We start from the raw sequence: 23343 nt of genomic DNA on the forward strand, positions 1-23343 counted from the left end.
TATTTTCACTTTTTGCTCTTTTCAATGTTTCCTTGTAAAAGATCCCAGCTGTAGACATGTCCATTTCTCCCTGGGTTGGAATATGTGTATCTTTGCAGTTGCAAGCAATGTTATTGTTGGAATAAGCATCCACCAAAATTAAGTTCCGTGAGTGGTCTATAGAAGCTACTTTGGAAAGTGTGGTAGGGGATAATAATTTAGAGACTCCATATCAAGTATTTATTTATATGTCCACCATTCCAGTATCAACTTGAACTACTTAACTCTGCAGTTATTCTTGATTTACTGGAATTAAACCATTTATTTAACAAATAATTAAGTAGTCTGGATATGAAAAGTCTTATGCTCCTGTACAGGGTGTGGATGTGGGTTATGAAAATCCTAAGTCATGACCTATTCTCTCAAGAAGTTTCTGGATTTGTTAGGGAGAGACTCGCAAAAAACTAATGTATTAAAATTCTCACTCACCTAAGATCCATTATTTGGGGAATTTAGAATCCAGATTAAATTTTTTAAAATTATTGGATAGAAAGTGACTTAATTTTAGATTTGCAGGTTGTTTATACTTTACCATGTAAATTTACTTAAAGTTGCACAGTTTTCACAAACCTTACTTTATACTTATATCTTTATATCTTTTAAAATTATTTTTTAATTGAAGCACAGTTAATTTACAATGTTGTGTTAGTTTCAGGTCTGTAGCAGAGTGATTCAGTTATACATATACATACATATATCTATTCTTTTTCAGAGTCTTTTCCATTACAGGTTATTACAAGATATTGACCATAGTTCCTTGTGGTATACCGTAGGTCCTTGTTGTTAATCTGTTTTATATATAGTTGTATGTATGTGCTAATTCCAAACTCCTAATTTATATCCCCCTACCACTATCCCTTTTGGTAAGCAAGAGTTTGTCTTCTATGTCTGTGAATCTATTTCTGTTTTGTGAATAAGTTCATTTGTATCATTTTCTAGATTCCACATATAAGTGATATCATATGATATTCATCTTTGTCTGACTTATTACACTTAATATAATAATATAATAATCTCTAGGTCCATCCATGTTGCTGCGAATGGCATTATTCCATTCTTTTTTACAGCTGAGTAATATTCCATTGTATATATGTACCATATCTTCTTTATCCATTCATCTGTCAATGGACATTTAGGTTGCTTTCATGTCTTGGCTATTGTAAATAGTGCTGCTATGAACACTGGTGTGCATGCATCTTTTCTAATTATCGTTTTGTCTGGATATATGCTCAGGAGTGGGACTGCAGGATCATATGGTAAAACTATGTTTAGTTTTTTGAGGAACTTCCATAATGCTTTCCATAGTGGCTGCACCAATTTACATTCCCACCAACAATGTAGGAAGGTTCCCTTTTCTCCACACCCTCTCCAGCATTTATTATTTGTAAACTTTTTGATGATGGCCATTCTGACAGGTGTGAAGTCACACCTCATTGTAGTTTTGATTTGCATTTCTCTAATAATTAGTGATATTGAGCATCTTTTCATGTGCCTATCGGCTATCTGTATGTCTTCTTTAGAGAAATGTCTATTTAGGTCTTATGCCTGTTTTTTGATTGGGTTGCTCACCTTTTGATATTAAGCTGTATGAGCTGTTTGTTTTATATCTTTTATAACATGTTTATGTGATTATTTCATTTGCTACAGTCATGCTATGAGTTAGAAAGGGTTAATGTTATTCTCACCAGTTTACGGATGAGAAAAATGAGATGGAATGTTTGAGTAACTTGCTTATGGTTATGCAGCAAGTCCATGCTGGAACTTTACAAAGCTTTATTTCTACTTGTACTCCGGATGGCTTCTGCACTTTTCTTTGATAATGTTATGTGGTAGGTCACTTATCCATGTATGAGACACATTGAAGACGTATCTGAGCGAAAATCTATGCAATCCTCATTGAATTGATGACTGTGTTTTGAAAAAAGTATTATTCATGTATAAGAAGAGCGGCTTTGTGGACTGCCTCAGAAGTATGGGCTAAAACTTGTACATTATTTTTTATAAACTGTCTTTAAATCATTTCAAAGTCTGTGAACTGGAGTAACAGATGTTCATTGATTTTCTGATGCATGTTTATACAAATGAGATAAATTTACATGAATTATAGTTTAAAAATTTTTGCCTGTTATGTTTCCCAATTTATTTTGACTATCCATTCTAATTCACTAAGAAAAATCTAAGCTATTTCTGCCTACGTGTGAAAAATTAACTAAAGAATTAGGATTATAGTTCAGGAAATACAAGGCAAGATTGCTCTTCCCCCACTTTTCTTCCCCCAAAACACAAATATATATACACACATACTCAAATACCGAATTTCAACTATCCAGGGATTTTATGTGTAGTTATTCCTTTAATTTTTCTATATCTGTGTATATAGTTTTTAATTAGAGAAATGCAGTTATAATTATCTTTGCATATTATTAAACTTTGAATCATGCCTTACTATAGTTTTCCAGCTTCTCAAAATGGAGCTGTCCTTTCCTTTATTTTATGCTACACTTTTATACTATTTATGCTTCTCTCTCTTTTTTCTTTTTTCTTTTTTTTCCTGATGGTTCAATGAGTTAGGCACTAACAATGTTTTTCACTCCCTATCTTTGCCTACTGGCTCCAGGAAGTACTTTTCTTTCAGTCTAGCTGTGGTCTTGCCCTGAGCTTTCAGATGAAATGAAGATCAAAAACTCCCTACATTATAGATTCTCTTCCTGTAAATCACTGTATGTGAGGACAAAACAGGAAGGGTCAGTGGAATAAGAGAAGTCAATTTTGTATGCTCTTCAAAATAATATGAGTTATTTAGATATAATAAAAGTTTGTCACTCCTCAGAAATCTAGTTCATTTCATAATGGTTTCACTGTACTGGAAAGTTTACTTTGTTAAAGGATTTAAAATGAGGTGAAGGCAATTCAGCTCCTTTAAATTCAAGTTAAATGCACTTTGTTAAAGGTTAAGAAACATTTGCTAGAATTATGAGCAATTTCCAGCTAGAGTTCCATAAAAAGAAAGTTTGAAGTTAAGTTCATGTTACTCTCCCTAGTAGAATTCCATAGTGACTGGAATGGTTTATAAGTAAATATCATATGGATAGGGAAAGGGTTGGAAAAATGGGATTTGAATAGAAAGTAAGGATGGAAAATTCCATCTCTCCCTCCCCCTTCTCCTCCCCCATCCTACTTTCACATCTCCCCACCTCCAAAACACACACACACACACACACACACACACACACACCACTGTATCAGAAGGAGACAAGCTTATGTTGAAAGTCTCCTTTAGTGGTAAATGAAATAGTATAGTTGAGTAAATTGTGTGTGGCACTGAACTGGAATTTCTTCAGTGAAAGGGCTTATGTTCTTAAACAGCTGAAAAAGGGCTTAGATTTTCTAGTAGCCTGGAATAAAATTGTACAGGAGACGCATGTGAAATGCAGCATGTGTGAGTGTTTTGCAGCACAGTCCCATCTGAAGTGTAGCAACGCAGCTGGAGCAGTGACTCGTCACACTAACATCTACTGTTAACAGACAGACTCTCTCTAGCAAAGCCTGCACTTTCTCACGTTATCAGGAGTTGCTTAGGCTATTGTGATAGTATGATACATTCCCCAAACTTGGTCAGGCCACTTGAATTTAACATTGTTGAATACCTGCCATATACTAGGCATTTTTCTGCATTTAGTTCTTACACCTGTTTGGTTTTATTTTCCCCATTTTATAAGTGATGTATTTGAGGTCACACGTCTGGGCTAATATTCAACTGGTTCTACCAGTTGCTTTTAGCCTGTGCTTGTTCTGATTATTTGATAAAAATGAAGATACAAAGAAATTTCAAGATAGAAGGAAAGACATTTAAGAAAGCTCATGTTAGGTGGCCTCAATTTTCTCAGAAATGTAGGGAGAGAATTCAAAAAAATGTGGTAAAACTTTGGAACACAGCTACTTGAGAAAATGCAATGGGGGATTACTAGTGAAAATAAAGTGACGTTCCAGTTTTAATAACTAGAATCCAGCCCATGAATCCAGCTGCTGCCCTACTTCACAGATGTTGAATGGCCTGATGGCTTTCCCAACACTGGCTACATCTTCCTGTCAGGATTCCAAGGGACTTCCCCAAGGAAAACAACCAGCCTGAAGCTGAGTTCTTCTTAATGACCTGCCATGATGGATCTGTTTACTTTTGGTCCAGCCCTCCCTAGACTGGAATGGTCTTCAATTTTCAACTTAAATATTTACTGGGACAAAGGCAGATTTTTCAAGGAATTCAGGTGTGTGTGTCTATGTGTGTTCCATTTGTTCCAATTATGCTGAGTAAAATAATCAGATTCAAGTGACCAAACAAAATATTATTTCTTCTTTCCTAAAAGTTTGAGTATTACCAATTTAAATCCATTTGTACACTGTCTGTATGTTCTTCACAAGACACTTATCCTCTCAGTTTCTTCATCTATGAAATGTGCTGCTGTGAAGATCAGAGGGGTTAACACATATAAAGCACTGAGAACCATGCCTGCAAGAGGCAAGGGCCACATAAGGCTTAGCCCTTGATTACCACCATCATCGTTACTGAACCTGTGTAAAATGAGCTACCAATTCAGTGCAAGGCCATATTAGTAAATGTACGGAAAATAAAAACCATCCTATGTGGTTCTTGAAAGTCTTTAAATTATCAGGAGCTGACTACACATGGATACCGTTGAGGTTTATCAGCTAACAAGGGAAAAAGTTCCCACTGAAGCTGTTAAACCCCTATTTCCTTCTCTTTTCAGCTCCAGAAATCTATCTTGTGCACTGTTATGGCTTAATTCCCATTTTCATCATGCTTTTGTCTTATTCAAAGGCTCTCCACAATCTGTCTCACAAAGTTCGGACATGCATCTAATCAATAAACAAATATTTAGTGATTATTACATGCCAGGGGCTAGAGATATAAATATGCCTAAGGCATGGCCTTGCAATTGTGGAGTTTACTCACTAATGGGCAAACAGGCACATAAACAGATAATTACAGAGCAAAGCAGAAAATGCAACGGTGGAAGTGCATACAAGGTGCTATGGGAACAGATGAAGGCACAAGAGTTCACCCCGGAAGGCTCAGATAGGGCTTCCTTGAGGAAAGGATGCCAAGGCTTAAAGGATTTCAAGCAGAAACTAAAATGTCTTCTCTGGGATCCCAGGGCCTCCTTATTTGGTCCTTTTACCCCTCCAGCCATTTCTCCATTAATCCCAACATAACTCACCTCCCCACTCCTATTGGACCAGTCTCATAACTATTTCCTTGAAAAATCCAGTTTTGATCCTATCTCTAATTCCTTGTCTCATATGGCATTCTCTATCAGATATTCTCTGCCTGGTAAAGTGTGTTGTCATCTCCTCCACGAAAACAGGGCCTATTCTGATTCAGCCATATACTTTCTTATTACTCACGAAGGCACTTCAAACAGGCACATTCAGATAGACATTAATGTTACTCTCCCACACTTTGTGTTTATTGTGTTTTTCTTATCACTCCAACGAAACTATAAGTACCTTAAGGAAAAAAATAGTTCATGAATTTATTTTGTTTCACAACACCTGGCAAAGTGTCAGCCAAAGCAAAGTACAAGATGTCAAAAATAATTTCTGAATTCAATTATTTCACCAATGCCTTTTCTGGTTTATCTGATGTGCAATAAATTCATTTTATGAAAGTTTAGAAGTTCAAATAACCAGAGGAGAGAACATTCTTCTGTCAGTTAATTTACTAACTGAAAGTCAGTAGTACTACACGAGAAATAAACTAGCTTGCTAGAATTTGTGAATGTGAAGAAAACGTGAACCATGGAATAAATTACACATTTGGTTTCTAAAGCAGCCTGTGAATAAGGTTCTTGTGCTTGGTAAGCAGTAAAAAAGCAGTATATTGTTGAGAGCAAACGTATTTGGGGTAGAGTACAAGTTTGAACGGCCTTTTTTGTAAGGAAGTATTATATATACATATGTGTATCAGTCGAGTAAACGAGGAGAAGTCTACATACATGTGAATGTGTGCCCATGCACAGACACGCACACATGCGTGCACACACACACTCACATGCATGCACAGACACGCACACACACGCACACGCGTGTCGATAAGATAACAGAAATGGCAGTTGGGAAAACAACCTTTTCATACTGCTAGCGATAAGGCATTTTTAAACTCAGCACTTTCTTCTTATTTCTTTTTATTTCTTATCTGTTTCCCTCCCACTGTTATCTCTCACATGGTTCCTCTATGGAGTCTTTTCTGCCTAATTTTCTCCCCTCACTCCCTTCTCTCTAACAAACAAAAACTCCCCACACTTCCTCATTCACACTCACACACATGCACTTCAATTTCTTCCTGTACTTTGTGTTCAGAGTATGAAACCAGCTATCTCAAGAGGGTTTCAGATAGTGATGCCATTCATACACTAGACTACTGAGTGGTTTTCAAACGTTTACTCACGAACCCCTAAAAGAAGTTTGAAAAAAACAAAGAGACTCTGTGCCAGTTATCAATGTATTGCCTCTCACCTCTAAATCCATCTTCCTTGCCTGCTCTGCTAAAATGGATCTGGGACCTTTAAATATTTTTTTCTTTGTCAGCTAACATGATATTAAACTTTGTCAGTAGAGGGCCCAGGAGAAGCACTGCAGGAGAAAGAGGTTTTTCCTTCCTGGTTTCAGTGTGCTTTCTCAACAGGCTCCTGCACAGCCCGCAGCTTCTCTAGCATCTGGCTCACGCAGTGCACGTGGATTCTCTATCTGCAGGCCCTTGCGAGGGGGGCGGCTTCCCCAGCACCCAACCCCTTAGCATATGCAGCCTCTCCAGCCCCAGCCCTTGGAGCTCCACTGCTTCTAGGGTGACAGGCTCCTGTGGCATCTCTGGAGCGAGGTGCTGCCTGCAGGGCACAGCAGAATCTGGTGGCCAGCCGCTTCCCCTGGCACTTCCCCCAGGGAGTGTTGTAGTACAGCGCCCCCAGTGAGACACCTCCCTGCAAAGAGCTTTCCCTGTACCGCAGAGAGAAGGTTTCTAGCAATTCCAGAAGGCAGATTTCCGAAAAGTTACACCATCATGGCCCCACAATGACTCCTGTGCCATGAGCCCTGGAAAGAGTGGGCAGCGGGTTGCAGGGGAAGCTTTTCCTTGGGCTCCACCTCAGCCCTAGGGGTCATGACAGCTTCCTATATTTGCTATCTCTGTGTTCTTTAGAATTTCTGTTTACTTCTTACTAGCCAATCCCTCATCACCACAATCTTCTGTCACATGTAGTAATTCTCTACATTAAACTTTCCTGTTCAAATTACTGTGTGGCTTCTGCAACCAGATTGGGTGCTGACTGATACACACTTCCTCATACATTTTAAAGTGACAGCTAGAATTTCTCATCAAAAATTTAAATAACTGAAAAAAGATAAATTATCTGGTGTTCTGTATATAGGCATGCTTAAAATATATTTCTGTTAAAACTTTAGCGTGACATATCTAGGTCAGTTACTGAACAGAGAAGTCCACCATATAACCTAATTTGCAAAGGCAATCCTCACTGTCCTGCCTATCAAGTAAAGCAGACTTATTTCCTGTATACACACACACACACACACACACACACACACACACACACACAAAGCCTTTCATTTAAAATTTTTGAATAAATACATTGATACATGTTTTCATGACACACATCTCACTTAAGACGGGTAGAAAATGGACAGACGGAAAACAGATGGAGAGACAGATAAGCAGACAGCCGGCAGGCAGACTGAGTCTTTCCAGGATGAAATACTGTTTCAATACCTTTTTACCAGTTCAGTATTTCTCAATGTTTTGTTGTGTTTTGTTGTTTGTTTGTTTTTTGGCCTTGCTCTCATGGGTCTCTCCTTCAGAAGTAACGCATTCCTGAACTGTCCTTTTGCTTGATTCCTTAGAGATTTTACCCTCTGGCAATAAATCATAATATAATTTGGGATGGTGGACGGTGTGACATCTTTTGTGAAGTGGGAGAAGGACAACCATGACAGAGGAGATGGAAGGAGGAGGTACACTCTCTCAGACGCACACAGCAGTTTCAAGAAAGTGTACATGTACAGGTTGAGGACCAAGCTTCCCTCAAAAACCGTCCATGCCCTGTGGCCCCATGCCCTGTGGACACCCAGGGTACAAGTTCTCCAGTATAAAGAAAGCAGCACCAGAACAAAGAACTACTGCATTCTACAATGAAGGCCAAAGCAGGGATATTGGTCCCCCTAAAACTATCAAAAACCAAGCATGGAGAAGCACACAATTTTTTTAAAATGTAGAATAAAAATATTAAACTATATTCCTTAAAAACTTAGAAAATAAAAGCTTTCCTTACAAGAACGCTAAAGTTTCCTTTAGAGTCAATATCACATCAAATACGAAACTCCTGAACTACCAGTACCTATGTTTGGATAAGGGTCTTGCTTTTACTATTTGTGACTCAAGATGTCACATGGGTTAAATCCTCCATTTACAATGGTTCTGTTTCTTATTTAAAACAGTAAGTTTTCCTTAGATCCACTACTTTACTGAATCATATAATAGGGAAAGAAATGAAGAATCTTAAACAAAAAGCAAAGGAGATGTGGCCAATTTTTACCATTTGGGATATTAACAAGTTTAACATGGCTCAGCAACTATCTTAAGTGTTATATCAACTATTATGACACAAACTAAAGGTGTTGAAATATAAAGACGTGTGTTTTCTGAGAGGAAATGGGTGACAATTTGAAGGGCTGGTTTTTTAACAGAAAGAATAAATACGTAAGAATTCAGAACAGATTCTCAACCAACACTAACATGCAATAAGGTTTATGCAAGTTAAGAAAGGTTTTAAACTTTAAAAAATTTTTTTCAAGGAAACTACTGTTTCCTGTTATTTCTGGGAAATCTGTAAATGCTAGTGTTTTCAAAAGGAAACATTTGTGGAGAGATATTAAGTATGTTTTACATGCTACACGTATCAGATTCTTGTTTGTTCATTTCCCCTAAGAAATATGTAATTCTGTTTTAAATAAATGCCATTTACTCTCAATTAAGGTTTCTGTCTTTTTATTCCCCCAAATCAGCATCCCTGTGGGAAGTACAGGGCTTCTAGGATTTTCTCCACCTACATAAATACATTTTCAGTAAAGAGTTTTCTTTCTTGAATAAGACCCATAATCTCCAAAATACACTGTCTGAATTAACTATTCTGTAGGAAAAGTCTGTATACTGGCCTGTTTTATAGTAAACTATTGGGATCTTTAAAATAAAGATTCTGAATGAATGTGAAACTCAGAGAATGTAATTTACTTACATATGTATAAACATCTGATTCCCACTTTACTTTCAATACAGACATTGCCCTTCATTGCAGAAGTATGAATAATCAGCTTGCTGGACATTACTCAATCTGAAGGATGCACATAAAGAACTTCCATCATGGTCCAGTAAATATATTTAGGGCCATCACTTGAAGATAGAAAAATCAATAAATACATAGACATTTCTATGTTCACCAAAATCTCTTTCATAGCTCTGCTAAGCACCATGGTTATTGAGATGAACAAGTTAATGTTAGGTATTTTAAAGATCCAAATAATGAGAAATCAACCAGTCTACCAAACTGGCAATTTATCATGAAAGTCAATAGTTACTTTTGTTCTGGAGGGTAGGGGAAATAGAAAAATTAGAAATAAAAAAATTTAGTAATAGAAAGATTCTAGTGTGAACAGGTAATACCAAGTTTGTTGCCATCTGCAATTTGTCCACATCCATAGGTTTTTAACATACTTACTTGAACAATGGAGTTCCACAAACAACACATTTATATATTCCAGGATCTTTGTGATGTGTATATTCTCCTTCGAAGGCACTGATACACAATAAACAGAACATAAAAAAAATTAAACAAAGTTAGCATTATTTCTTATAGAACATATTCGCTTAAAATATATCTCTCTAATAAATCTTTCAAGGGCTTTTTTGTCCTAAAATGAGAACAGACCAAACATATGGAAATCTGAACATTACTAATACATTTCAAATCTGTATAATAAAATGTGCATATAACTACTCCAAACTGGTGCAGGTTAAATTTTGTTTTTAAAAAACCAAGCCATATAGTTATGTAATGCTTAGAAAAAATTTTTTCCTAGTAAAAAAAAAAGCCCGTAGTTCAGATTCACAGAAAAAACATTATTACATAAGATTTCTGCTACTCTACAGTGTCCAAGAGTGTATACCAGAAAATGCAGAAGGGTCCAACACTTCAAGTTGAAGGAGTCTTATTTTTGGGTTTGAAAAGGAATATTGCAGCTTTAAGGGAATATTTTTCTAAGTTAAGAATCTTAAAGGCTAGGAGGTCATTCAGCTAATACAAATCAGCTGTGCTAGCCCAACAAAAAGTCTATGTGCTCTGCAGCTTGTTTTTATTATCCTTTCACCCTCTTTATGAGGTCCAATTTTTTTATAAACAGAATTTTTAAGAATGACCTAATCTCTAGTTGTTTGTGTGCATTAAATCATTCTGCTAGTCATGTACATAACAGGACGAGTAGACGTCTTGGGCCAAGACCAAAGTCCATCCCTAACTTATTGTGTGGTGAAGGTGGACTCTGTCAGCGATTCAACATTTGGTAAATTCAGTAAACAGTATATACTGTGACAGGAAGAGTGTTGTCTATTAACAAAGACCCCATGTGTGGTAAAGAACCCTTTCAGTTCATGAATGAAAACAAGAAGTTACATCATTAATAAATTTGGATCAGAGCTAAGTTACGGCCTTATGCCAAGATCCGTGGTATAAATTAGACAACAAAATGGTTGGACTTTGGCAAGTTACCTTTGAGCTGGAATCAGCTGAGAGAGACTTTATTCACTGAAAAAAGTCTTGGGAGTGAACAAACTCTTTTTTCAGGACTTAGGGCGGACTTCCAAGGACCAAAGCCATGTGAGGGCAGTTATTGAAAATTTTTGACATTCCAACCACAAATGAGCCAATAAATACTTTCTCCACATGTGCTTCAAAAAGAAATTGGAGTGGGGTAGAAAGGAACTAAATTATGCTACCTTCTTTTTGCAGCCAAAATGTCTATACTTACAATGGCCACCTTCAAATTTTCAGCATCCTGGCAAGGTGCCATGTCCCTCATGGTTTTGCTTACTGTGATGTCGTCCCAAAAAAACGTACCTAAATTGCTATTATTTCCACACATTTTGTAGTAAACTAAAAACAGGCCCTTAACAAAAGCCTTGTGACTTTACAAAAGATAGAGTGTTCATTAAATGGAGGAAAGAATCAATACAACTTGGTCTTAACCTAAACAATACCATTTTCAACCTTTTCAAGGATACTAGTTTGTAGACTTTAGCAAATAAGTGTAGAATCCCTTAAATTAAGTGGCAAGGAAGAGGATTCAAAGGTTGGGGTGGGGGCATATGGAGGATGAAGAAAACTAGCTCTTGCTTAATGACGTTTTCGTAAGCTCGCCTTACCTTTCGGTCCCTTTCTCCTGAGTGACATGGTACTGCAAGGGTGTTAGCCGCTTCCTCAGTTCCTGCTGGGAAAAGACCACCTTACAGTCCTTTTTATCCCTACATGACCCTGGAAAGAGAGGGGATATGGGAGAAGGAGGACTTTTAGCTTGAATCCTAAATAATTGCTTTGGCTGGCCGCCATAGCACAGCTTCTGCAGTCACTTGTCAATGACCAGACCAGTCCCTAACACACTAGACAAACTTACCTGAACTGCAGCTGACTATTTCTCTCAGTTTAAGAAGAACAGTACTCAAGATTCAGGTGATTCCATCGGAGCACTGACAATGTGCTATAGCCAAAGCTGCTAGCATGCGACAGTAAAACCTCACTGAACATTCACAAGATGGGAATATATCCTTTATGTCTCCCAATACCTTGAATTTTTTTTTTTGCAAACGAATTCAAAAAGCATAACTCTTTATGAGCATTTATGCTGTATATATAAGATGATGGGCATATTATGTTAAACAATAACTCTCCATTCACTTAGTAGAAAAGCTTGAAACCTTCCTCATTCAATTTCCATTCTGGGTGATTTAAATACTATCCTATTTATTTATTGAACCCTAAAAGTGTATTTTCCACAACAAGGAATTGCTATTCTCTGTGATTCTGTCAGAGGCTTCACTAGGTTCTGAAGAGTCCTTAAAAACAAATATCTCTTTAAGACTGTATCTTACCACGTTTAAACAGGCAGCAAGAAACTTTAAACAGACTCCAGGAGAAGGCATTTACACTAATGCAGATTCAAGTTCCAAAGAAAGAGTGAGAAAAATAGGGAGGGGAGAAAGACGAAGAAAAGGAAAGGTGAATGTGATTTTATTTAGAGACCTACATTTTTCTTTTTGTAAAGTATACCTAGGAAGACTTCACTGATTAAATATATTTGAATGGTAAAATAATTTTAATTAGATTCTAGTAACAATGTTAGCTTTTATTTCAACTTATACAGGCTGCAGTAAAATGTCCAGACAACACCTGCTTATATGTGGTATTTTGTCTTACCTGAACAAATGACTGAAAAGAAATACAGTCGGCCCTCTGTACCTGCAGGTTCCACATTTATGGATTCAACCAAATACGATGCAAAATATTCCCCCCCAAAAAATTCCAGGAAGTTCCAAAATGCAAACCTTGAATTTGCCATGCTAAGGCAAGTATTTACATAGCATTTACATTGTATTAGGTATTATAAGTAATCTAGAGATGATTTAAAATATAAGGGAGGATGTGCATAGGTTATATGTAAATACTAACACCAATTTATAATTTTGATAGCTGCAGGGGCTCAGGAACTAGTCCCCCATGAACACTGGGAGATGACCAATAACTCCAGACACGGCAACCTTTACTCACTACTCACTGCAGTGAAATTGCTTTTCTGCAATTTTTTTTTCCATCACAGTGCGAAAGAGGCATGCAGATGGCCCTACATGCGAAAATTTCTTACCATGTTTTGAATTACTAAAAGAAAGCTTGTTTAGTTTCCCGAATATTAAACTCAACTTCTTTTGAAACATAAAAGAAATGATTTAGGAGTAGAAATGCTTTCTACTTCTTTTACTTTTAAGGCACCTAATGTCATAGTATATGAGATCACTGAAATTAAAACAGGAGAAACTTAACCACTGACCCTGATTGTGGGAATGAAGAAGGCTATCAGCTTCCAAAATCAGGGCCACCAAGATAGAGTGGTTGATTCTCTATGAGAAATTATGGAGGCAGGAAAAGAGTAAACCAGAGCCCAACAGAAAAGCACACCTTTGAGTGGGCCTGTGGGTTGTCAAACAGTGCCTCTTCTGACCTTCCACAAAGCATGTTGGCCTTGCTCTGGCCTGAAAAGATCCACAGGAACAGCTGGCATATCACACCAATGGCATGTTGGTCTCTCACCTCACTGAACCAATGTTACACTAGGCTTTATCTAAATACCTGCTACTTACACTTTTAATATTTTCTAAGGGATAGATAGAAACATTTCCCTGAGAAATGTCTGTCCTATCAGAACAAGCCTCCCCACAACCTGAATGCAGAACTGGCTGTGATAGGTGAGTCGTTGCTCAATTCGCTATAGATGTCTTAAAATGCATCTTTTTGTTTTTATTTCTTTATATATTGGAAAGGTTGTATCTTTGCTGATTTGTCCCAAAAAATTCATGAATTGCAAATCTAACACGACAAAATATCTTGGTTAAAATTATTCTGTCCGATGGCATAGATAATTAAAATCTATACAATTAGGATTAAACAATTCTGCCCAAAATATTTTTTGTTAATATATGTTCATTCATACAAAAAGGCCAATTGTGCTCCCAAAGTTGAGAGAACTAAGCTACCCATCTGTATGTCATTTAGTACAAGAGAAGCAACTGCAGGTTTAAATTACATGGTATTGGATTGCAATTTCCTAACATTGGATGCTTTTCTGTTTTTTTACCTTGAGTCATTTACTAAGGAGTGTTCATAAAAAGTAGCTTAAAGCACAGATGCTTGCAAATCGTTTAGGCAAAGATGTTTCTCTCCTTTTCATTCCCCCTCTCTCAAAAATCTCTCTTTTCTGAATAAAAAGGATAAAACTGTTGGTCAGTATTGACGAACCATGTCAAGTATTTGTACAAGGAGAAAAGGTAAAATTGAAAACATCTGATTGAAGTAAATAATACAAACATAAAAGCTTTACTGGTGAATGAAGGGTATTGAAAAAACTTTATTTCATAGATTAGAAATTACTTTTGATCTGAACATTCTTAAAAACAGATTGTTTTCCACTATGAACCATCTCATTAGCTGTGCTACAGAGACCTCGTTTTAATGGCAAGCTTTGAAAGAGTGTTGCTGTACTCTTTTGTTAGTCTCCGTCTTATTTGTGAGGGGGATAAAGATTTCATTCCAGCTTTCTTTGTTTGTCTTTCAAGAACCACTAACGCAGTATTCACACAAATTTTGTAGGAATGTGCCCTATGTCATAGCCTACAAATTATTTGGTTTTGGTGCACTTAAAGGTCATCTTCCAAATTAGCAAAATTTTCCTACATCCTGGCTTTTCAACCTTAAATATAAATATTGTTTCCTAACTGTAAGTGAGGTTTGTTCTTTAAGAAATGCTAGTGTTTATTTAAAGTTGTCGAACTTTGTACATTTTTATTCTTTGGTCATACTATGTTCTCAAAATAATTAGGCTTTTAAAGTGTACCTAATAGCAAAAGGAAGTATATGTGGACTAGAAACAACTATTGTGATTTAATACTAAACAAAGAGAAGTTAGTCAAATTTTAATAAATTTCTTGCCACACAGTTTAATAATAATACACTTTCTGGACAATTGAAAGCTATGCTATTACATTAGCTCTCCTAGCATCATAACCCAAAACTGGCATATATAAACACAGAAAGGCTTCACTTTTGTCTCTAATTTCGCTTTTCCCTATCAGACTCACTTTTCTAAAGTCATGTGGTGCCACTGTTAATTTCAAAGAAATCATTTCATTTTGAAATTCTAGAATAATTCATTGGATGGTTTTCCTTTACTATCTTCACTTAGGTACTGTAATTTTCTTATTACACAGGGTAATTTAACATTAGTATTATATGACATCTGTTCAATGACCCCTAAATTGGCTTAGAAGTATGTTAGGGAAAGATTTTTTCCTTTATTTACATGCTTAAGAGAGTACTTTGAAGCCACGAGTGAGCGTGTGTATATACACACGCAACCCAAAGCATATTTAAGAGGGTAATATTGCCACTTTGGTATCCAATCATAACAGCATTCCTTACAGAGTAGCTTTGGTATACATCAGATCCACCCTGAACCTAATCCAAGAGCATTTATTTGCTAAAATGTGTCCAAAGTCTCTTTTTATATCAAGGCTTATTCCATATTGTTACCTCAAAGCCAGTACTGTCTTGAATTAGAGTTTACTTTTTGCCTCTGCCTGCTTGCTAGTCATGTGACCTTAGACACATGGGTCTCTCTATGCGCTACCACCCTCAGAGGTCTGCTATAAGGATCACAGCAATTAGCACTTAACAAACACTGTCTAAAGAAAATAGAGTATTATATTATCATTTTGATTACAGTGAATTCCGAAGTTAAAACTGTATTTTAAAAGGTAACCAGATCAGGTATTTCAGTGTGCTGCAATATTTTATTAGTAATTATTTTTCTATAATAATTCCCTTAGAACAGTATTTTCCTCACAAGTTATCTTTAAAAATGATCAAAATAAGAATTGAAAGAAGAAAAGAAAATTAAAATTTGAGTGCCTACTATGTGCCATGCACATTTCTAGACACTTTCACAAAACTACATTTAATCCTCTCAATGATTCTAGGAGGCAGATGTCAGACCCATTTTACAGATACAGAAACTGAGGCTCAGAGAGGTTATAACATAACTTACTAAGGACAAAGAGCAAAGCCCATGGAAAAATTATGCTACAAATTTCTTTCTTCTTAAATTATGCAATAACTTTCAGCTTGAAAACTATCACAAATAACTTAAGATAATAAGAGAGGAAAGTAATAATCACTACAGCACATCCAGGAAAGTAAAAACATTTGTCTATTAGCCAAATCTGTTTTCCCTGTGTTCATTCCTTCAACATAGGGTCAGTGACAAGGTTCAAACAGGATTCTCACAAAGTCTATAAAACATTGAAAGGCTTTTTAAATTCCTGTTAAGAAGTAAATCAAATCTGTTACCTAAATCTTAGAGCACTTTTAAGTCATAAATCTTATATTTCAGTGTGAAAAATCAAAACAAAACAAAACCTAAAGATCCCATAACTTTAATTTTGGTCCTAGGATCAGAAAAAATGAAAGTTAAATATCTTCACAAAATAATAAGTGAATAAGAGATGATAAGACTATCTTGTTTTGCTTTGAGTTAACTAGGTTAAAATAGTAAAGTTCATGTTGAAATATCTTGCCACTATATTTTAAAATGGTATATTTTAATTTTCACTATAAATTATAATTTTCGGTTGGTTATTATTCTGTCATATTGGGAAGTTAAAGAAACTTTTATCCCAGACGTAGTAGTGTTAGGAATTTCTAAATAAGTGGGCATTTATAAAAGCCAAATCTAGTCCATTTTTATAATAGAATATAAAATTATATACCATGAACCATTTTTTCTTGTGTTTTGTTTGCTTTGCATTCTAGTAATTTAATAAAGGCTTTAAGGAAAAAAATGCAAAAAAGAACAGCTCCATGCTTATAGAAGCATGCTCAATTCTTCTGATTTTTTTCTCTCAACATAGACCTATACAGGAAAAACATTCCAGAGATTAATATACAATCTAAGACGTCATGACACTCTGGCTTCAGTCCTCTGGTTTCCATGAAACTAGGGCTGCAGGGCTTACTTTGAGGACCACTGATCTATTTTTCTTACTGGTTTCTTAAGTCATCAAAAATGTTGAGTGTTTACAGAGTGCTAGGCACTGTGCTAAGTAAAATACTCATTCATTCAATAATTAGTTATTGAGCACCTAATATATGCTGGCATTATTCTAAGTACTTAAGATATATCTGTGAACAAAATAAAGATCCTACTTTTATGGAGCTCCCATTCCAGCAGGAGTAGGGGAAGACAGAAAAATCACAGTGAAAATAAGTAAGAAATTTACGTAGCCTCTGAGAAAGTGACAAGTATACAGGATGGAATAAAAGCAAATCTGAGCAGGGCAAAGAAGATTGGGAGTGCTAGAAGTAAGGGGTGTAACCTTAAATAGAGTGGTCAAGGTAAGCCTCATGGAGGTGACTTTTGAGCACAGCCCTTGAAGGAGGAGAGGAAGTTGACTATGCTGCTATCTGAAGGAAGAGCTTTCTGAACACCCAGTGGAAACGGCCAACGCAAGAGATGGATACACTAAAAAGTTCATACTCCAGTGGTAGAGATGGAGACAAGTAACTGAAACACAAGTACTAAAACCTGAATATGAATGGAATAGATAAACAACAAAAAAAGAATATGCTTTTGTATCTGGAAATTTACAATTGCATATCTTAGTACAGACATTGTCTGACATTACCTTCCTTTCTTCCAAGTGAAATCTTTTTAGCCAAGTGCTATACTCAAACTAGCTCTCAGAGAGTATTTGTCTGACTGAACCTTGAACACAGAATCAGGTGGGCAGTCTCTGCTAATTTGCTCTGTGTGTTTAATGTCATCCCTTCCAGACTATAGATCATCATTCCCAACCTGGAGTCATGTGTAAGAGGATACTCAACAGATGATCTTTGGTGATGAATTTTTGATAGGCCTAGAGAGCAAAATCCTTTGGCCAAACAATGTTTTTACTTTTCGGAAACAGTTCAATAACTCTCTGTTTCAGGGTAATCTTGTACGTGGTAGCAGGGAACATCCATAACTAAAGAAAGTATAAAATTAGTACCTTAACCCAGTTTCCATTTTTAAAAACATTCTTAATTTTTACATTTAGGTTCAGTTTAATTTCATCTGTCCTCTAAGTCCTAAATATAACACAAAGGAAAACAAAAACCAAAAACCAAAAACTCTAGGTCTTAGGAATCAGAAGGCAGACTTGTTTCTTTTTAAGGTAAAGATTATTTTCTTTTCTATATGTGAGGAAAATTGTATCTTTATTTCTCAGTAATAATCACATTTAATGCCGTCTTCCTGTTTTTCTAGTTCTTCATATAAGACAGTTCTACAGATCAGTTTCAGTTATGTTCTATTGACGCATGCACAGAGCTCTGGTGAACATCAATGGACATTATAAGCATGCCAAGGCGACACACCATTTTCAACTTCTTGAATTAAACAAGACCATATGTTTTAGTGGTGCATAGTTGAATGATAAAATTGGTCTTCTGGTTTCCATACTGAAGATTTGAATAGATAAACTAAGAAAATATTTTCAAGGAAGCTTTCCTTCCAAGTCTACATATCCTGATAAATTCACCCCTACTCTGATCTTCCATCTGAATATCCTTAGTACTAGTGTATTTACTCTGCAGGGTACTATTTACATGAGCTAATATAATATTTTGCAATTATTCTCAAATGTCTTCAGTTGTTTCTGCTTTATTTTCCCAGATTATAAATTCTTTGAAGACATAAACTGTTGAGCCTAACATTAATTCATACTTTCTACAACTATTTATTAAACATCTACAGTGAATTAAGGACTGTGATGTGTACTGGGAAGTTAAAAATGAGTAAGTCAAAGTTTCTGCCTTAGGGGAGCACATACTGTAACAGGAAAGATAAGAAAAACAATCAATACAATGTGCAGCATTATAGTAAAAATATATGCAAAGTTTTGTGTAAAGAGAGTTAACAAAGAAGACATTAACACTCAAATTTTGCCCACCTACATTGACTAGGTCCAATTATAACTGGGATATGGAAAACTCACATAATTTGCAGAAACAGCATCTACAGGGTCAGAGGGCCAGAGAAGATTCAAATAGGGAAGAGAACTCCATCCAGACAAGCTGACAGATGTAGTGTGATCAAATATGTACAATGTCAAGATGGTAATCAAAGAGTCTTTCACGTAAGTGTGATTAGCTAATTTAACAAAGCAAAAAATAGCCAGGATAAAATGTAGATTCTGATTTGGAAGAGGGAAAACTGGGCAGCTGAGAAATAAGGCAGTTTCAAAATTAAAGGGGAAATATGTCAGTGTTTTCTCAATGTAAATCCCCACGAGTAAATGTATCTCCCAGAACATCTAAAGTCTATTAATATGATTTCAAATTCTAGCCTTTGATAGTAAGTAATCTGCAAGGCTGCATGATTTTCTTGAGAGGAGACAACAGAGAGCTTTACCACTACATGCATGCAATGATACGCTCACCTGAATGAAGTCTGTAAGACAGAAACCACATTTTACATTTCTATCTTTTACTTGTGGGTTACACATTTTTAACTGTTGAATTCATGTGTGATAGTTATTTTATCAGCATTCTCTAAGTGTATCAAAAGGAAGTAAAGAGTACTTATCAATTCTTTAAACTGTAATGGAAATACAAGAGCAATGACTTTCATATTAATGTGGACCATAAAGACTAGAGTTTAGGGAAATATTTAAAACATGTCTTGATCCAAAAAGCATTTTCTTACTTGCAAAGCATATGAGTAAAAAGAGAATTTTGAAAGGCACTGTCATCATCAAGTGACAACAGTGGAAGAGAAAGTTACTTAACTTCAAGTCTATCTGATTGCATGTGAAACGTCTGACAAAGTTTGAGTTCCCTGCTTTTAATTTTTTTTCCAGTATGGGTCTTCACTAGAACATCATAGACTGCATAGAAAAAAAAATTAGAAACAGACAGGCTCATTTCCATTCTACATTTCACATGCAATCAAAAAGACTTGCAAAAAATAGTTCTCTCTCCCATCCTCCCTCACCGCCTTGGGAGCACAGACTGAAAGGGGGAGATGAGAAGTAACCACCCACAAAAAGGAAGGAAAGGAGCCCTCTCTTAGATTACCATGCAGAATTTTATTTCCATGTAATATCAAGTATACTTTGTTAGAAAAAAAATAAAATTTATGTTGTCTAAGAGCTCAGCTTTGTGATTCTAAAATTACATTATCACCCAAATCCAATTTAAAATCTAAATTAATTAAGCTCAATAAGCAGAAAATAAGTCTGCAATTGTCACTCAATGGACAGCTAAATCTGAGTCTAGCTATACATTCCAGAAAATCTAAGAAATTCTGGAGAAAAAAAAGTCAAAAAATTTAGTTTTATCAGCCAGATAACTAAAGAAAAGGTATAAGACTTCTGAATTATTCAATATCTCCTTGAGGGACAGGGGAATAATTTTGGTCATCTTTGCATCCCCAGCACCTCGCACTCTGCCCAGAGAAGAGTAAGCACTAAATAAGTGTACCAAATAAGTATATGTTGTATTTAAATATTTATTCAACTCTACATTTTAATTACTACTATTTAAATTTTCTTCCTAAAAGATGTTTTCTAAGTGATGGCTCTGGCTATGTTTCTTAGAACTTAGTTTTAAAACTGCAACAATAATATTTGCTTCTTAAACCAGTGAAATTAAAAAAAAGATGGATTAAATTTTTTTCTTTATTACTACTCTGAATCTATTATTACGTCTCTAGAGTTCCACTTTCAAATCTTTTATTATGACAAATATTCCATTAATTCTCTGGATTTAAGACTATAAGATTACCTAATCCACCATTCCCCAAAACATATCCTGTGAAACACTGGCTCTGAAAAAAATGCTCACTTAGTAGTTCCTCTCTGGGGGTGAGGAGAAGTTTCCAGAGTCAAACCAGATCAGGAAAATCTAGGTTACATGGGTTTCCTAATGAAGACTTCTTACAGACTTTCTTATGCTGATGTGCATTATTGAGTATGTGGTATTTTGACACACCATTATTTTATGTTCCACCAGAAAAGTAAAAAAGAGTTGTCAATCAAACCATGACACGATACTTTCTTATTGAAATGATTTTTAAGCTGCAACCGCATTACCAAAATGATGAAATGTAAAAACAGCTCATCTTAGAATTTATAAAATATGGTAGTATGCAAAGTTTCTCCATTTGATGATGGGGTCAGTTTTACAGGGTATTAGTAGAACAAGTGTTCATAATCTGGGGACTGATGAAGTTTTCATTCAAAGCCCTCATGAGGAAACCAAGGCCCAAAGAAGTTATGAGAGCCGGTCACACACCTGGTTAATGAGAGCAAGCTCCTCATCTGCAGCTTTCCTCATTTCATTCACGCGTTCATTACACTTCTCTCTTGAACCAATGCTTTGTTGTACATTAACATGCCCATCTTTCACTAACCCACGTGCCCACCGTCTGTTCCCACCCCCATGTCGCCATTCTCCCCTCCTACTACTTCCTGCTATTATAATTACACCTACACATTCCTTCAGTACCCTCCAGGAGAACTGTCATTGCTTCAAATCCTAATCCAAGAAGTTAATCAGCCATTCTGGGCAGAAAGAAGCACAATGCTTCTTATTTCTTCTACTCCTTCCTTTAACAGTAAAGCAAGGGAGGAAAGGTTTAAATAGAATCATAAAAACACGAAGTACGTAACTCCCTTCATTCTATAGATAACAAAATTTGGACCCAAATTGGCCATCTTTCTCAGAATGCACATTCCTTAAGAACAGAGATCACATTACTTACTACGTGGCATTATTCTGGTACATAAGATGAATGCTACTTGTTCATCACCATTCATTCATTCAATAAATATTTATTGAACACCTATTATGTGACAGAAACAATTCTAGCTGCTAAGATGGAATAGTGAACTAAACAGACTAAAAAGTCTCTACCTTTCTGGAGCTTACTTTGCAGGAACCAAGGGTTTTCCTGTAATAGAAATAGATTTTGATGATCAAACCTATCAACCTTCCCAGACTTATTTGATGTCCCACCCTGCCTTTTTGTATTTTGCCAGTTTATTCTCCCTTACAGCCAGGGATTAAAGTTGCACACAATAAATTTCTGAGAAATGTCAGATAATGTTACCACCTGAGGGTAATATTAATTGTGAATGATTTGACAAGAGCATATTTCATTCTAAGTTTACAGATGAGCAATAGGAATAAAAGGTACAAAACAGATTCGGGGGCCAGAAAGCAAGTTGGTGGTAATAACAAACTAGTAAATGCAGATTATGCTTCCAGTCTCTTTCTTCATCAATACCAATAACAAGACAGCAAGCTCTGAAACTTGCTGTAATGTTATTTAAAATTTGCACAAGAACTATTCAGCCATTAATCAAAATGGAATATATTATGAAGAGCTGTACCATTCTGTGAGCCAACATGCATTTCCGTAACAAAACAAAATCTTAAAAACTATAGCTAGCATTTTGGGTTTTCTCTGCTTGCTTATCTAGCGAGTTCGATTCTTCATTTGAAATTATGTGGTTGAATAAAATACTTACATCTAGTGTTGAAGGAAACGTTTACCATAGTAGTAACTGAGTAAACTTAAATTCTATAAATGTATATCTCTTAAAAATCACCTAAATAGCTGATACCTTTGTCATTCCATGGTGTGTGTGTGTATGTGTATATATATATATTGGCCGTGAGCACGGCATGAAGGATCTTAGTTCCCCAACCAGGGATCGAACTTGCTCCCCCTACAGTGGAAGTGCTGAGTCTTAACCACTAGACTGCCAGGGAAGTCCCCATGATATGTATTTATAACATGCATTTTTAAGTGACTAATACAAGTGTAAATACACTAAATGTAAGCAAGAGAGAAAAAACAAGGACATTGAAAAAATAAAACGGGGGTTTTAAATTTTCAAATGGTTGATTTCAAATGTAAAGGCACAAAACTAATTAGAGATAATTTGCCACTGCATCTCAATAAAATCTATTCAAAGCATTTTAAATTAAAACGTATCTACCAAAAGAAGCCATGAGAAATTCAGTCTCTAAATAAAATGTTTAGGATGAAGCTACAAACTAGAAAAGACTGAGAATGAAAATTCATCTAGTATTTAGCCTCAGTATTAGTGACTCTTCGTGAACTGTCATTCACACCTCATTCCTTCATTAAGCACTTGCTTGTTGAGAGCAAAAGATGGCTCATTTTAATAAATCCGTCCATGATCTGTTAGGTAAATTATCATGAACATGTTTAGATAAATAAACAACTAATAATTCTACCTATATGAGTCCCCCAAAGTCCATATTGCCTAGATAAACTAACTCTGTAGAACTACCATTTGTTTTCAGAACTGATGTTTTATATTCTTTAGTTGTTAGA

General features: G+C 35.8%; 1 protein-coding gene across 1 annotated transcript in view; it reads right to left on the bottom strand.

Moving 5' to 3' along the window:
* MSRB3 (methionine sulfoxide reductase B3) overlaps positions 1 to 23343 on the bottom strand; it is a 165502-nt gene that overhangs the window by 105114 nt on the left and 37045 nt on the right. The window contains exons 3-4 of the mRNA XM_057741772.1: positions 11540 to 11648; positions 9840 to 9917 (exon numbers count right to left, since the gene is read on the bottom strand). Coding sequence (XP_057597755.1) covers positions 9840 to 9917; positions 11540 to 11648 — 187 coding nt within the window. The remainder of the gene's footprint in view (positions 1 to 9839; positions 9918 to 11539; positions 11649 to 23343) is intronic.

The sequence above is a fragment of the Hippopotamus amphibius genome, chromosome 7, assembly GCF_030028045.1.
Source record: "Hippopotamus amphibius kiboko isolate mHipAmp2 chromosome 7, mHipAmp2.hap2, whole genome shotgun sequence".
NCBI classification, from domain to species: Eukaryota; Metazoa; Chordata; class Mammalia; order Artiodactyla; family Hippopotamidae; genus Hippopotamus; species Hippopotamus amphibius.